General features: G+C 46.0%; 1 protein-coding gene across 1 annotated transcript; it reads left to right on the top strand.

Moving 5' to 3' along the window:
• The first annotated feature begins 4998 nt into the window (after nucleotides 1–4998).
• Nucleotides 4999–17552, top strand: LOC135809961 (G2/mitotic-specific cyclin-B3-like). Its single transcript, XM_065323410.1, has 14 exons — nucleotides 4999–5247; nucleotides 5324–5452; nucleotides 5571–5680; nucleotides 9659–9692; nucleotides 10278–10556; nucleotides 11416–11500; nucleotides 11875–11945; nucleotides 12261–12347; nucleotides 12710–12787; nucleotides 13664–13732; nucleotides 14083–14238; nucleotides 14882–15031; nucleotides 15815–15942; nucleotides 16544–17552. Exons 1-14 carry the CDS (start codon nucleotides 5158–5160, stop codon nucleotides 16599–16601), a joined length of 1524 nt encoding a protein of 507 aa, XP_065179482.1. The 5' UTR covers nucleotides 4999–5157; the 3' UTR covers nucleotides 16602–17552.
• Nucleotides 17553–17827: the final 275 nt, after the last annotated feature.

The raw sequence follows: 17827 nt of genomic DNA on the forward strand, positions 1-17827 counted from the left end.
ATTCTGGAGAGCGAAGATGAAACCAGGGAGTCGTAAAAATTAATATTTTTCACGACTCCCTGGTGGAAACGAGTAATCGCCATCGCGGCGGATCACGCAGCTTGAAAGCAAACTTACTTGAACGACGGCGAAATCAAGCGGAGTGTGATCAAAGAAGCCGAGGCAAGGCTGAAACGAGCTGAACAACGACTCGAGAGAGATGACGACTTGCGTACAGCAGATGACGACTCGCGTGCAGCAGATGACGACAGCGACGCAGGTCAAAAATGAATCGAGCGAAAGCGACGCAAACTGAACTGTCTGCTCATTCCGCCAACAGTTTCTCTTGTAAAGACGCTGTACATAGGCTGAATCACCTTCGTCCTGTGATTTGCAGTCGATACAAACTGTCCTTGACCAGTTCTAAGCGTTTTCATATCCATCAAAATCCATCACGAAGTTTTTGTTAACGGAGGAAGTATGTCACATGAGATTTTTGAATTTTTGACTAAAATAAGAAGTAATGGACGAATTGTTGGCTTCCACATGTGCACTCCACTTCAGACGCTGTATAGTCTTGGACCTGTTGGCTAGAAGTGTGAAGAGGCCAACTGCAGTCCACCAATAGAAAAATAACAAAAATGGTGCCTATTGACACTATTTTACTTTGTTGTTTGTTTGTATTCTTTATTTTATAGAGTGGGAAGTCCAAAACAGGCCCTAACAGGCCCTAGCCTAATAACAATGCCAATGGTCCCACTAGTGAGGGAATGCTTTCATGTCCAGAATTCCATACACTGAAATTTAGGCCAAAAAATTGGCCTGTCAAAAACGTCCTGCTATCAAGTCTCTGGGATCACAGCAGTCACATATTTGAAAATAATAATATTTGGAAAGATGAAGGATTAGGCCATACAATAAATACAAAGATTTAAAAAAAATGTAAAACACACAGCCACTAGTGGGGCTCTTTTATTTTCATGTCCAGAAATTGCTATTCACCTCATACTAGGCTCCGGCAGATTACATGTATGCTCGCGAAATCATGGAATTATGCTTTCAAGGATTCTCGCATTTAATATGCTCGTAAAGTCCTCATAATGCTTTGGCAGTGACCAGAGACTTGTAACTGATTGATTTCACTACGAGGTGATTTGTAATAATTTTACATGAAAGTAAAAAAGGCTATCATTCCGTTGCCCTGGCGAGTTTTGAAGTGTGCATGGTCTCATTCTGTCACTATGTATGTCCTCTATCCACGTATGGACTTCTTGATCGAACACCACAAACATGAGAGACACAGTGTGGGGTTGCTTTGCATGCATTTTTCACCCAGAAAAAGTGTGTACAAAATTTTACAAGTCAGTAAAATAGGATCTAACATCAACAAATATGACCTAAATGTGTCAATACGCTTGCAATGGGAAATCAAGATACATCTGAAGCAAATCACATGCAGAGAAAGCAGACTGGTTTTGCAGGTTGCCCAACGTATTGGTTTCTGTACGTCGTCAACTGCGGTTCAAAACGATAGGGTATCTTTGAGCGCCTGCCGGCATTGTGGAGCATGAGCACGCAGACCTTATCTTGCTGCTCCATTTCTTTCAACTTGCAGTGCATCCTCATGCGTGAAATAACCACAATAAGCAAAGATACCATCCATGATGCGCGCCAGCCGTCCCACGACAGGGTGCCTTCGTGCATCTGGGCCACAGTGCATTTAACCGGCACATACCGTAATGTCGGGGCTTCCATACTCTCCAAGACAAGTGCAGTGACTCCTTCACTTTTGGATTCATATACTTCTGTGTTGTAAGAAGACTGCAGACCACCCTCAATGGGTGCTCCGCCGTCAACACCCAACATACATTCATGCCGCATTTCCTGCATTTGCACTTTGCCGTGGAGAATCTCTCCCAGCACTTCTGAGGTAGCAAGCTGAGTTCCATACGTAGGTCTACTGAACGGCTAATTATTTACCTGTATGCCATAAGCATCAGCAGCTTCGGACTTGGATTTGAATCACCTTTCATGATAGGTGAGTGAAAGACACCTTTTGTCAAAATTGCAGTTTCTGACCTTCACCTTTTTGGCCAATCTCTTCTTCAGCCCTGCTACTTTGATGGTGTGACAGACTCAATGCTGGCATCGGTGACCAGCCTAGGGTTTCCACCTGCCGTAGAATATGCTCGCTGGCTCTTGGACGTCCTTCAAGCACCCATTGAGGGACATTTTACCTCATTGACCACAAATTCACGAATTTCGATCCATGATTGATGTCTCACAAGGCCGTGGAAGAAAACAATTCCGCCAAACGCTGCTGATGCTTACAAACTAGAATACAATGTCAACTGACTTGTCTGTCGAACTAACAAGAACACTTCACTTCAGGTGCAGAACGCAATCGCCCTCAACAATGATATTTTACTAGATTTGTAAAATAATATGCTATGTAAATTTTTTACAAATCACCTCGTACATACTCACTGAAAATTGCCGCACATCAATATTATTCACCGCATATTTACCGAAAATTATGCCATATTATGCCGCGTTTTTCCCCGCGTTTTTTGCGATTTTTTTCCGCAATTTTCCCCGGGGACAGGAATATGCAAGAATGGGCCTTCCAAATAAGGTCTAAAAAGGGGAAGTGGCTATAGTTAGCAAAAGAAAAGCATATTGGTGAAACAAAACTAGGGAAGTGGCAATCTTTCTATCAGCTTTCTATCAGCTTTCTATCAGCAACAAACAGTCAAGAGCATCTTAACCCTTTGAGAGCCGACCCATACTTGAATGTGTAGAATTCTACACACTCGACTGTGAGACTTCAACTGGCCGTAACTCGGTCAAAACTAGCTCAAATTGAACGATCCAAATATCTACCTTGAAGAGAAAACTCTCAGCGTGCCGTAGAACCCATCCGCGACGCGCTGCGATCAACGGTTCTTGAGATAAATCGCTCGTAAGTTCAGCCACGATCGCGGCACTTGAAAAGCGTGGGAGTGCAACTTGAAAGTTGAGAATTTTGAGACTTTTCCTCGCGCTGAGTTACTCAAATTTGCGTGGGTTTCACTGGTAGTATTTCCAAGGGTACACAGCGAAAAAATCGAAACTCTGCGATCAAGAAAAATGAAAATGCTGGAGCAGGACGAAAGTGCACGCATTTCAAGCAGTTTTCGCTAGTTCGCTGCTCTCCGGCGCTGGAGATATGGCGTCCTGGTCATCATGCGTGACCTCAGTCTCTTCCTCTCGCGGAGACCTTTCCAGGAAGCCCAAGATTGTGAAGATTGAGTGAGTAGAACTGAAGTTACGTCCCAAAGAACATGAAAATATGCAGAATTTTGAAATTTTCAATCGGCTCTCAAAGGGTTAATTTGCAACATGCTACATGAACCGGGTGTGCCGAACACCGGTAACCATAGAGACACACCACACTCTCATATAGATACTGGTTATAAATAGACCGAGTAAGGAAAATAATCCAATAGCCTATGGAGAGTAAATGAAATTGAGTCAATGACAACAAATGCTCGTCCAGCACACGAGTTGTCATAGAAACATTGAACGAAATGACAAACACGCATAGTAATGAGCATCGCCGTTCAATGCAAACTTTGGTTTCTAGTACAGTGTTTGGAAAATTCCTTCTTTCACAGACCTGAAAGATAAATCTTTGCAGCAGTTAGCCTACTACTAACTCAATGTCATTGGTTCTACATGTTCGTGTAGATGTACCCATTCACGCTCTACTGGTCTTGTCAAATTTAATTTGTTCCACACGATCACAAACAATCCATCTTATTTCGGATACTCTTACACCATTTGACTAAGCCATGGCATGGGACGGGCGTCAGTGTCTGACAATTCTTCATTGTAGTCTTTGATTTGTAGGGAATAAATCGCCTCCACGCCGGTAGGTGACAGACGAACAGAGAACCTCAAATTATTTTCAAATAATTACAATATCTACTATTTCGTCGTCTTCACTTGATCGCTATCAGTATCGCTTTTCCCCACGGTCTTGTCAGCTACCAACAAGCAGCAGAGTTCATGAGGCTTCGTCTTGGGAGACAAACCAAAGAAAGCCTGTGTGTGACAATCCGCATTCGCCTCAGTCAAACCAATATTGGCAATAAGTGGATCAAAACCTGGAGAGGCGACGAACAAACGACTATATCAGAACTACCGGTACTTCGCGTTCGGTGTTCCGTTCACAGACTGTCAGGGCACTACTGCCACTAGTTCATGCTGCATGCAGCGCTGCTGATCACCCGAAAAGTGTGGTCTGCACAGTGTCCGCGAGGATTATTTTTCATAATCCCCGCGGCGCTGCGCGCCTTGGATTTGAAAAATAATCCCCTCGGCGATCGGCCTCCTCGGAACCGTGTACATAATCATTGTACATGTAGTAACATGGTAACCGACATCTACATACACTACACTACTGTTTTCATGGTTTTGTACAGAACAGTTACCGTATTTTCCGGAGTATAGACTATAGTGCGCACTTAAAAATTCTTTACTCTTTAGATGTGCTATTTCACTTGTACTTGTACTTTGTAGGCCCTAAATCGCAGGTGCGCACTATGCTCCGAATATGAAAATTAATGCATGTACTTCAATGAAGATTGAAGTGCGCACCCCCAATGAAGATTGGGGGTACCGGGTGCAAGAGGTTATGCGATAATGTCAAATCCGCTACATGTATAATATTATATACTAGTACTATAGCCTCGGAGCCAGTTGGGGTGGCAAAATGCCCAAAGCGGATACAGAAACCCGTATATCTGGTATCCCTCTTCTTCTTCGGACATGTTTGAACAAGCTGACGTCAGTGAATGATCGATGACACAACCCCGTATACGCGTACTACGATGATGTGTAATATTTTTGTCTTTTTGTCTTTTTGAATTCAAATCTTCCATCCATTTCCGTCAATTTTCGTACTGAACGGGATTGCGCAGCCATGACAACGCCGCGGGATTCAAAAAGCACTGCTCGGGTGCGTGTGGAAGAGCGCTTCGGACTTTCGTTCTCACTGGCAGTCACACTACAGATGGAGGGAGCATAGTTAGTCCTTTTCCACCTCCAAAATTTCTTTGGACTCTCTTCCAGCTTCGCTTTGCTCTTCATGTCACCCCCATCCAACACCACACACCTAACTGGCCTTGATTCATCATGACCAGCACCAGACGTATGAGCAGGCAGAAGCTGGTTGATGATTCCTTCCCGCATGCTAAGCCTCGGCATGGCAATATTGCCAAATCGGTAAGGCCACATTGACTTCGTAATTCTCGGATCTCAGCGTTTGAGACCCGTTTCTTGTTCTATTTCCTTGTTGCAGGTCAAAGAGACGTTCAAGGACTTGACCCATCGCGGCAAGCGGGAGCGAAGGTCATGTCCGGATTCGCCTCGCGGTGACCTCCCAGCCGAAAAGCGAACGCGAAAGGCATTTGTAGATTTGACAAATAGTGTAAGGAATTCTCAACATGTTCATCTCCCCTTGTAATTCAGTAGTAATTCCAAGTCCCGACCCCTGCTCATATTGTTCCTAATTTTGTTTCCCTTGTGTTTTGGAATTTCCGCCCCAGTCTGTTAATGTAACTATAGGTGGAAAGAAAGATGAAAAGTCGACTAAACGACAGTCCAGCAAACAGACCAAGGCACAAGGAACTGCTACTACCTTGCAGGAAAATTGCGAGTGAGTATAGACGTGCTGCTATTTCGTTCGATATAGAACGAGACTCTTGCCGTGCGGCCAGTTCATATCAACTCCTGAATTACTAAATATCCTAATATCCCAAGCACTTGACTTGGGTAGAGGAACTGAATAATAACCTTAATTTGGATCATTTCGATGATAATGTACTGCTCTGATCTGATGGACACAAGTAATCAACATCCCCTCCACACCTACATAATTATTGTACTGTTCGTAACTGTATTCATACAAAAGCTAGTGTTTGCACAATCTAGAAAACAACCACAGTGATACAAGTAGGGCAAAGTTGAATTTCAGTGCATCATGTCTGGTCGTCCGAATGTGCTCCCCGCTGTCGAGAAGGCCACCAATGTATGGTCTGGTATGGGATTTCTTTATTTTACTGCATCAAGCGAACAGTAAAAATTAATAAAGAATACCATACCGTACATTGGTGGCCTTCTTGAAAGTGGGGAGCACATTCGGACAACCAGACGTGATGCACTGCAATTCAACTTTGCCCTACTTGTATTAGGCGAGACCAAAAAAATAGAGATTCCCGGACCCTCCTGCACCAAAATCGAGCCGGAGACAAATTTTTTAACAGTTCATGTACATGCACAGCCCACGGGTTTATAACTTTGCGTACTATTGACAGCCCTGATCGTGTGAGTAGATCTGTGACAGGGAGTCACATAAACCCGGGCTTGTACGACTACCTGACGTTGGCCGAGATACAGAAATTGTACAGGTAAACCGCATACCTGCTGTCTTTGAAAAAATTAAAATTTACCGGAAATACGTAAAGAAAAGTTCAGCATGCAATACATACATCTACACACAACAATGTACATACATGTAAACAAAATAATAATTCGCCCGCCCGCACCAATTTCACATGGGTCCTGCCCCGGGAATATCGATTTTATTTTGATCTCGCCCTGCCATGGTTGTGTTTCTAGTAGTGCTGAAGCGATTATATCGATTACTCGTTACTTACTCGATAAGAAATAGATCGAACGGTTATTTCGATGTTATCGGCTAAATGAGTAGAATGGTACTTACGCTCGGTACGAGATTTCCCCCCTTTTGGGGGTCGCACAAAGCGTGCATGCATCGAAAGTGTTGCGAGTACGACACGAATATGTACATGACTGTACACTTGTAACATCGATGTACGTGTTAAGTACAGGCGCGATCTAGAGAGAAACATCGACGCGATCACCGTCGCCGTCTTTTGAGCTGACTACTTTTCTTACATACAGCATGCAGGACGGGCAGGCTCAGTATGTGTCTACACTAGCTGCAGGGGCTGAAGTTCCCTCCACGTGCGAGTAGTCTTGAGCCAAAGACAGTAAGGGTCTTCAGTTTCATGTTTTCCCTTCTGTCGACGGTTCCCGAACCAATTTGCTCAACGGCGAGCTAGGCCTGGCGTCTGGGCCTATTTTGAGCATAGATAGGAAAAGAAACTAGTTACTTGTTGGTGCGCCCCAAGTCAGCTCATCCGTCGAAATCCGCCGATCTGCACCCCTGGCCGGCTTCTCTGACTTCATCGTCGGAGTCAGCGAAGTCACAGGCGAAGGGCACCATCAGCTTTTGGGTTGCAACCAGTGAGTTGCCTCTGTCTTGTCTGTATTCGTCTGGTCAGTCCGAACTGACGGACTTGTTGCGGGATCATCGGATCTATGCGCCCGCTTTCCGTCGTTGGCGATATTGGACTCGTATTTTTTTGGAAATTCACAGAATGTACATGTACTGCTGTAGTTACAATAATAATCGTTTAGCCGATAAGCCGATCATTATGGTATCAGCTAAGCCACTAAGGAAAAAAACGTAATCGTTTCAGCACTAGAACTTTCTAGATTGTGCAAACAGTAGCTTTTGTATGAATAAAGCTATGCACAGTACCAAATGCCACTCATGACTATATACAGTAAAACTCCCCAGGTTCGAGCCCTGCCTGTAACCAGGAATTGCCCGTAGCTCAGAACATACATAATTCCTGAATGGAAGTAAACATTAAATTTTGTTGTGCCATTCAATAAGTTTTGGGGCCATTTTCCCGTTAAAATGCCAATTCTTGTGACACTGGATGGGTCAGAAAGGTGCCCGGATCAGGGACGTCTGGATCTGGAGAGTTTGCTGTACACACATGTATATAGGTTGGTTTAGTGCTTCCAAGTGGTTTTTTGTTGTATGAACCATGAGAATGATCACCGTGTGTAAGCAAAGAGCTAGAACCTTGACACTGAGTCCTGGTCCGCGTTCAGACTACCCAGAACCCCGTCAAACCGCGAATGGCGATAAACCGTGAACGACATTCACACTACCGGTAAACTAGCGTTACTTGCGCAGCTCTCGCCACGGCACCGAGAAGGGATTTTCCCCGTGCTCGAAGCCATTTTTACTGTTTCCGCCGCAGCATCCACAGCAGTAAAACGTTTTCGCCTCCAAAATGCCTGCAACATCATGTGATCAAACCACCTTGGAAACTTTCCCATTCCGTCACTTTTTATCGGTAGTCCGAACGCGCCCTTGGCAGGCCAGGGAGAAATGAGTAAACCCCTTGCAGCGCTGACTTTGATGCTTTTCCATTTGCCACCATTTGACTTGACATATGCAGCATTTCTATCTTGCTGTATTCCTAATAACTATCTCTAGGAGCTCAGGAAAGCTCTGTATTATGATCCCTAGAAACAGTATCAACGATGTGCATGCGCATAGTATCAGTGCATATGGTGCAGTGATGGTGAGCTGTATATGGGAGCGGATATGGGTATAAGCCAGAGTGTGCAACTGTTGGGGTCTCCGTTGGCGAAAAAACTCACATCTCGTGTACCAAGTACGTTTCGTACTATGGGCATTGGCACAGTCTGGATATCTGCCACGATCATGCTGATGACTCGCATCCGGCAGGATGTACTATCTTTACTACTTCAGTGTTGGCTAAAACAGGCCGGGAACGTACAACATGAACACTGCACCAGGTGATGTGTGAGTTTTCGCTTCGACGGACGCCATAGGAAACCCATGCAGCGTTGCACCCTCTTGGGGGGGGGGGGGGGTTATTGTTATCCTTTTTAGTGTTGGTATACTTAGGGCCGTTTCACACGAGGTACAAAATCGCGTACATGTGACGTTTCCGGTTATGTTCCCTAGGAGATGGAGCACTTTTGGCGCGAAATGTGAAACGCATCGTATACGTTTTCAGCAAGACCAGGAGGGGTGTAGAAAGCAGGATATACCCAGCGTTCTACTGACAAACTTCGTTTTCCTTGCATTGTGTCAATTTGTGATCTGTCGTCGTGTTTGCTTCTGTTTGCTTTCATTGCTGGTTGCTGGTTGTGCCTTCCGTTTCGGACAATGCCTCGCCAAATATTCTCTGATGACCTGGAGGCTAGACTTATTGAGTTGTGGTCCGACTATCAAAAGTCAAAAAGTGGCCAGATGGTGAAGCGTATTGCGAGGGAAAGGGAGATCGCCGAGAAACTCAATGCTTTTGCCAAAGAGAGCAATTTGGATATCGAGATCACCCCCTTGATAGATTTGAACAAGCGAGGGCAATGCAGTCCTTCTACGCCTCGCCATCCTTTGCAACCTCTCTCGTCCGTTCATCTTTCTCTCCTTGTGGCGATCAAAGAAAACGAGAATCAGGGAGAGAACATCTCTCCTTGCCAAACTAATAATAATTATTATTATTTTGTGTTCAAAACTCCCGCGTTCGCGTGCGGATTCCGTATTTTACGACTTCTGTGCGAGGCAGGTCAAAGCTGCCATGGCAACTGCTGCTTGAAAAGCACGTTGCGACACTCGTGTGAAATCACGCGCTGTGTACTGTGCCTAGAACGCCCATTCGTGAAAAGCCATGTATACCTCGTGTGAAACGGCCCTAATATGCCTGCATCAGTCTATATATGTATAGAGTACAACTGGGTCATTCATTGCTGTGGACCTTGCATGTTTCTGTGTTCATTGCAGGAATGTAGCACCGGCTGAACAGTTTGTTGAATTTGTAAGTGTCTATGCCGTTCTCTTGCCGCCACGGTTTAGGATGTATACCTGTGTGAGTGTCTTTGAAACCGGGCGTAGAACAACTTCGCGCTTACTCTAGTAAGCCCACAGCGCGACAGCGTCGTTTGTACCGACAACGCCCTACGTACTCAGCCATCCGGGAATGGTGTGTGCAAGGTGTTTAGGCATGCGACTAGCGCAATCACGATCTCGGCGTACTCACGTGTATTGTGTTCATGCGTTCCTTATTTGGCAATGGGCTTACCCGCGTGTGGTGCATAACAACTGCCTTACACTAGGTACGGACATACCGACACGGAGTGCGCTGTAGCAGGCTCAGGTTTTTTTTACTACTGAACACACAGAGCACCTAAAAGTCGCACCATATTCCAATTGGGGGACCCCTCTCTCTTTCATATTTGAAAAGGCTCTGCGTGTTCAGCACTTACCTGCAGTTTGCCACGCTTTTCTTTCCATACGTTGCATATTCAGATTCATCAGGGATAGGATCTGTTTCCTTTCCACCTTTCAAATTGTCACCTGAACATTGTTAATTGGTGTGTGCATGAATGTGTGATACTTACAGGAAAATGCCAAGGTGGAGAAAGTCGAGAGTGCACTAGAAAGTACAGAGGAGGGAAATGAAGCGGTTGATCGCCGCTTGTCTGGGTCCACTCAGCTTGTTGCCGGCCTGGAACCGCTGCAAATCAGCGGTACTAGCGATGACAGCATGGGAGTCATCCCGGAGACCTACACCAGGCCGGCGAGCCCCTGCAGTGGCAATATCAAGCCGCCGGAGTCGCTGACCAAGCTGTGTGACGGTGCTTTGACGACCGGTCAGAGAATGACGCCGCCTCCGACTGTAGTACGTACTGTTTTTGGATTCTATCTGTTTCCCCTTATGCATAACTCCATCCTGCTGTGTTTGCTATGACGGAACTTGCAGCAAACACGGGCGCTGTACTGCGACTTAGGCGTACTAGCAAGGGTGCATACAGTAAGACATGTTATTATAACGACTCGCAAATTTAACGATTGTCCAAAATTCATAGGTTTACGAGAAGATAATATTATGTTAACGATCTTGCAGTATTTCGGCATATCCACACACATATATGAAGCAGTATGGCCTCAACGGATCTTATTATAACGAAGAAATTTCATCCGTTAAAACGTTAGATTTGCTTCCTCGTTATATATACATGTCTTACAGTAACCAAGAGTATGCAGCTCTACAATTCCCCAGCCCACGGCAGGGTTTTTATGACTTCAGTCTTTCGCAGCCATTTGACTCACTGATGCCATGATGCGTAACCAGAAATCGAAGTACAAAGAGTTTGCACATCACAGCTACAGTAGTCGAAGCAGAACGATGGGACAGTAGACCATGTGTCCTGAGCCAGATGAACTGACACCGTATCTGAAAGACAAGCTCGGGATGGATGCGCACGGTATTATGACGCAAAGATCCGATTACGCTCGACCAAGACCCTATGCAGAGCTGGATCAGGCATTGCACGCTCTGGGGGGTTATGTACTCTTGCCGCTACCCATCGGGAGTTGTACACACACCCTGTGAAGTTGCGTACTCTTTGTGCGACTAGTGTTGTGTAGAGTCCTCTTTTGGCGTGGTTGTGTTGCGTCCAGTGTACACACGTGACATGTCCCCTCCCCGATCCGAGGTGACCATTGTTTTGTGTGATTTGACACTGTGCTGTGTACAGGAGAGTGTTGGAGAGGTGTCGAGTGCGGCAAGTACATGCTTTGCCGACGGGGACACAGAACCGCAGTATCGTGACATTGACGAAGGTAGGTGTTTTCGCAGCGCTACCGGCTAAACTGCATTAGCGATCAGCATTAGCTGCGCATAACAAGAGCTTGTAAGATTTGGTCTTTCTGGCCTGGAGTACCGGAAAAAAGGCTCAGCATTGAAAACTATCTTTGCTGCAGTCACCGTACTGCATGGGGCGGTGTGCGAATGAGTGCTGTTCATGCCATTCGTCACAGGCTGCGAAACTTTGGTATGCGCAATCTCTCTACTATCACTACTGTAATTTGTGCGTACAGCGTAACGGTTAGTCAAAGAGGTGTCTTAGATCGTCTGACATGCTCTAGTAGTTTAGACAACAATGATGCCTTTCCCTGGCGTGGGTGTCTATGTTTATGCTTCTTCTTCTGTGCAGCTGATCTTAGCAATCCATTCGCGTCAGCCATATATGTAGCTGAGATCTACAAGAATATGCGTGAGAAGGAGGTCAGTGCCGTACAACTGCCCGGTCTTTCCTTTCTAGCTTTTGGATGATCATCAGGTTGTGACCATTCCAGTGAGAAATCTTTTGTCCTGGTGAAATGCAGAGTCCTCAGGCACAGCTCTGCAAATTCGGAGCCGACCGCCCAGACGAATTTTGATTGTTCCTGTTCTCAGGACAGCGGAGCGCGATCCAGGCTGGGTGTTCTACGCAGCTCTGTAGTTGCTGCACAGGTCGCTTTGTCCATGTTCTCCTGTGCCATGAGTTTGGCGTTGATCTGTTTGTGTTTCTCTATTGATTGTGTGTGTGTATGTGTACAGGAGACTAATCCAATCAAGCCCTATCTGACACGACAGACTGGCATTACGGAACACATGCGTGCTATTCTCGTTGACTGGCTAGTGGAGGTATGCTACTACTGTGTGCGCTGCATGCCTGTCCATCGTCTTTCTATGTAATGCGTTTGGATTGGTGAGTGCCATGGCCGGATGGTGCGCCTCTTCAGCACTTGCTTCTCCTCGCTCCTTCTGGGTCCAGTGAGACATCGTACTTCACTTAGTGGGCGATACCCGCTCGCTTCCAGCTACAGCTCCTAACTGCAAAAGAAGTGTCTTTCGTTTTCCCTGTCACACCTGATCATATCGGTGGTAAATTGGTGGTTTGGGTATGTGTTCTCTCTCTCTCTCTCTCTCTCTCTCTCTCTCTCTCTCTCTCTCTCTCTCTCTCTCTCTCTCTCTCTGTTTCCTGGGCTCCATGTGGCTGTGTTTAGATTCAAGAAAACTTTGAACTTGTCCATGAAACACTGTACCTGACTGTTGCGTACGTGGATCGCTTCTTGGCTGGTGCGGTGAGTCTGGTTTGTTTCCCTCATACTGCCCTGTCAACTTAGCATGGTTAGTTGCCACTGGGTCACTGTGCCAGGGGCGTCGGGCACAGTCACTACGGTATTGGCCGTACCACTTTTTGCCCCAGGTACCCCGTTAATCATTAATCAATGAAATACACTGATCTAAATTTCCAAAAATTTCGGCTCTGCCACCACTCCCCCACGAGTAAGTTGTACTTCAGATGGCTGACCATACCACACTAGAATACCTTCCGACGTCCCTGTGTGCTCTGTCATTGTGCTATGTGAGACGGCCAATTTACTTGCTGCGGTTTGCTTGTTTTGCATTGGATAGCAACCTGTGTTTATGACGACTCTAACCGCACGTGTTCTCATGTGAACGAAGTTCAACAGCTTGCGTTTATTATGTGCGGTGTATAGTGAAATTGTAACGGAGTGAGGGGCCATCCGTAATTATCGAACGTTTTTCACCAAACGAATTACTTTAGTTTAGACCCAACCCCTCCCTCCCTCCCCCTCAGAAGGTAAAAAAAGGTTGACATATGCATGCATAATACAACAAAAGTTACAGGTACGTGGTGCACCTGCTCCTGCGACCATGTACATGCATCAATGTTTTCTGAAACGAAATTGGTCAACCCCTCCCACCCCATAACGAAATTATATCGTTTTGTGAAAAAAGTTCGATATTTATGGACGACCCCTAACCGTTGTGCAAATAGTCAACTGCTCATTTATTCTACATGGTAACAGAAACGGTTTCACCACTACTATGGGAAATGTATTTATTATTTATTCTGTTTTTGTTTTCATTGGTTCGAGGGAAAGGTACAAACGTGTTTTTTGTTCTGTTTTTTTTCCTTGGTGTTCATGCAGCTCACAGTTCGAAGAGAGGAGCTGCAGCTAGTTGGTGCTACCGCCATGTTTGTTGCTTCGAAGTTTGAGGTAGGTTCTATTTGTTTGAATCTTGTCCATCCGGGTTTCCTACGGTTTTGTAGCTCCGTGCATATTTGGGCGTACGGTGGCATGCAACAAACTGGCCTTTTGCTGGATTCAGAAGCACTCCATATAAGGAACATTGGTTGGTCATGTACCGGTATATTTTATCTGAATTGTTTGCATATGCATGGTGCCTGTGATCGAGTGCAATCATAATGCACACAACGCATCTTCCCTGAACCTGTTAGACAGGCGCAGGGTCGACGCATCTGTCAACAGTGTCAAGCCACGTTAGACCGAGTGCAAGCAACCGCTCAAATATATTGCCTGTTTGTTTTTTTGTTTTTGTTGCATAGGAGTTTAGTCCACCTCCACTTGACGATTTCATTTTCATCTGCGATGATGCTTACACTAGAGAAGAGCTTATCCAGATGGAGATTCAGTTGTTATCAATTCTAGATTACAAGTTAGATATTCCGATCGCCTATCGCTTCCTTCGTCGTTATGCAAAGGTGAGGCAGACATTTGTTGCAATGTTACTGCTCTAGAGTACGCCGCAATGTGCAACTGGTTCATTACAGGGGGTAGCTTTCCTGTACTGACCCCCACCCTGTCTGTGGGCTTGATGCGATGTAGCAACACCCGTCGTGCTACGGTACTTGCCCGTCCATGGGCTTGGCTCGATGTTGCAACAGTTGAACACCCGTCGTGCTACCTTCCTGGACAGCATTGCGTTTTCAGGCACTGTGGCCTCATCTCGTCGTCCTAGATGCTGCCACTCCTAGGTGTCCACGGTCTCCTTAGACTGTGTGGCATAGCATGTGCTTCGGCTTGTCTATGTTGAGTAGGGGCTCCGTGTCAGTGGTGTTGGCTTTGTGACCTCCCCCGTCCAGTGTGTTGGAGTCATGTTGGATGTCTCGCACGATAGGACTACTGTTGACGGGTGCAGTGGCACGTAACCGTTACTGTAAAGTCCGTGATAATTTTTCTACTTCAAGTTGGTGGATGAGGGATGGTCAAAACTAACTTTTTTGCTCCGTGAAAAATTATCGATCCTGCCGGGTGGCCCCTTATTGCCAGTTGTTGTGTTGTGGTGTTGCTGTTCCTTTCTAATAAGATGTACTCCTACTGTTGCTGCTGCTCTGTTGCTTGCAGGCTGCTGGTCTCACCATGGAGACGCACACTTTGGCGCGTTACATTTGCGAGCTTTCTCTCCAGGAGTACTCGTTTGTGTCTCGCAAGCCATCGGAGCTAGCGGCGGCAGCACTCTACATGACTCTGCGAATGGCTGCTATAGGCGATTGGGTAAGGTGTAGCACATCTCATTCTGCTGTTCTACATACCGTAGTAGTTACTGTCGTGGCCGTGGAAATCCGGTCGAATGACGCGGTGCCCTCAGTGCGTACGGAGCGCGGCATGCAGTGCACATGTTGATCGTATGCGTACTCACGGCTGCATGGCCAGCGCCCTGGGCCGCTTGACCTGCGACCGGATTTCCATATCTGCGACAGTGCTTCAATTTCACGCTCTTGCTGTGGAGCAACCATGCCGTTTTACTGACACGATTTTATACAAGAGCCGTGATCAGTAAAAACAGACCTATAGGTCAAATTTTTCAAAATGTTTTTTTATGCTGGAAATTGTTTGCTTGTATAGAAACAAACAATTTGCAGCAAAAAAACCATAACACTTCAAATACTAGTCTAGTATTTGAAGTGTTATGGTGAAAAATTGATGTGTTCTATTTATTAGAATTGCTCTATTGGTTGCATTCTTGTGACCTTGGAGGCTTTACCGTACTGGTATTCTCCTAAGCGTGCTGGCGGCGACAAAAGGACAATGCCGTCCCTGAAACGCATGCAGTCTGTTTGATAGAGTGAGTTGGCTAAAACTCATGGCTGACACAACATTGCTCAAACTTCATAAATTGAAGGAGTTTGTCGTCCCGGGCATCCTTTGGGGAGGGAGGGGTACTTCACAGACTGTTCAATGAGACAACATGGCATTTTTGCTACGGCCCCTAGACGTGTTGAAGTACTGATTGCGGTGTTATCTTCTGTCTTTCCTCCCATGCCATTGCTTGTAAAGACACCCCATCTGGAGTACCACACGGGCTACAGCTTCGGAGAGCTGACTGACTGTGTGCGCTCTCTCAATGACATTCTGAAGAAGCCGCAGACTGATCTGTCATCCGTCCGATGCAAGTACTCCCACGAGTAAGTTACCTATTCGCATGCTCTTTTTTTCATTTTCTCGACCCCTGTGGTGACACTCTTCTTCATGTGTTCCATAGACGTCATGTGACTATCGTTAATTGACATGTTGTGTAACCAATTATTTATTGGTTTTAAATTTAACACATCACCGTGCGGGACAGTCTTGTTGATTCTTACTCCAGTCAACACTTGTACCGTCAGACCTCGCATAACCGCACACATCCGTTTTCCACAAAATATCCGGATAGGCGAGGGAACCGGATAATCGAACACACATACTGTATGTATGCATGGCATATGCTGTAAATCGGTAACCAACGATTTTCTTCCGGATGGCGAGGGATCCGGATAAAAGAGGACCGGATAAGCGAGGTCCGACTGTATCTATGTGTGATATGAAGTGAGCCATGTTGGTTCCACTATCCACGTGCCATGATCACTTTCTACACAATCTGCGTATTGGCAATGGGCTCCCTGGGAAAGTTAATTCCGAACGAAAATTGTATCTTCACTGGTTTGAGGGAAAGGCGCAAAAAGAAAAGTATATTGAACTCTCTTTTTTTCTTTTTCGAATCTTGTTATGGTCTTGTTTGTTTTGCAGGGTATTCTTCCGTGTAGCCTCTATCCCACCTCTCACCAATTCTGAGCTCTCCGTGTAGAGCCCCTCTCAAGTTGAGCTTCTTTTGCACAGCACAGGATGCGAATGTCCGCTGTACCGTAGCTCGTTGCATCAGTTCCTGTCCGCGTAGATTCTCGTTCCGTTGTTGAACACCAGGGCGCGTAGCCGCTGCTGTGGAGGGGCGCCGCTCTCTCTCGCCTACGAAACTTGCCAACTGCATCTGCTACTCGGCTGTGTGTGTGCATTGTTCTGGGAGTTCTTTCGGGGGTAATCAGTGGCCGTGTCCCTTCTGTCTGTTGGTGTCTGTTGCTTCGTTGCATCCGTGATTGTCCCTATGCCATCATTTTTCTTCATCGGTCTCATCCTAAATTAACATCAAGATTTTTTCGTTCATCTTATAATTCCTGACTATTCCCACCTAATATTGCAACTCATTTGTGCACGTGTACGTCATTTATATACTGCAGAAGAAGAAAAAAGATGTATAAAGCTACTAAAAATCGGCAGAACGTAGGATGGAACAAGTTGCTGTCCTCTTCACCCAGCGTGTGTGCTTTTCACCTGGCACTTTGTAGTCTGTGCGTGCTTCTTTTTTCTTTTTCTTTTATTTCACCCGGCGCGTTTCTTTAGTGGCACTGTTGATCTGGAGAAATAAAACCCGTGTTATTATTATGTTCGTGTTGTGCTGCATGCCGCGCTATGCTCTACGTGTATAATGTGTGTGTGTGTCTCGGTTCTGTTTAGAAACTGGTTCTTTTAATCAATGTTACGGCCATGGCGAATTTCATGGCTCACTGATTATAAACCGCCGCCTGAAGACAGCTTTCTATTTTGTGCCTCTCTTCCACGCCTGCTGCACATGTTGGAGCGGATATTTCTCTATCATAATGCTGTTGTACGTTTGAAAGAATATGTCGAACAAGCATCACCGTATGTCGAAACTATTTGATCTGTAACAATGCATGTTTTGTGCCATTGTTCAAGATGAAAATCTGGTATTTTTGAGAGTGGCGGTGTGAGTGACTGTGTATGTCGTCATGCTTGGTTGTATGTGTGTGTGCGTACACGACGATGCACGAGTGCGTTATGGTTGATAGCCCACTCTCTTCTAGCGGCGTGTGTGTGTGTGTCGCTCCTCAGCCTGTCGAGTCTCTGTACAGGATACCTGCTGTGCTGTGTGTGCCCGCTGCTTTCGGACTGGGCAAGGCCGCGGTCGTCACCGGTGCTCGAGGACTGGTCCCCACCCGACTGCCCAGCAGCGTAATT

This window comes from Sycon ciliatum, chromosome 2, assembly GCF_964019385.1.
Source record: "Sycon ciliatum chromosome 2, ocSycCili1.1, whole genome shotgun sequence".
Taxonomy (NCBI): Eukaryota; Metazoa; Porifera; class Calcarea; order Leucosolenida; family Sycettidae; genus Sycon; species Sycon ciliatum.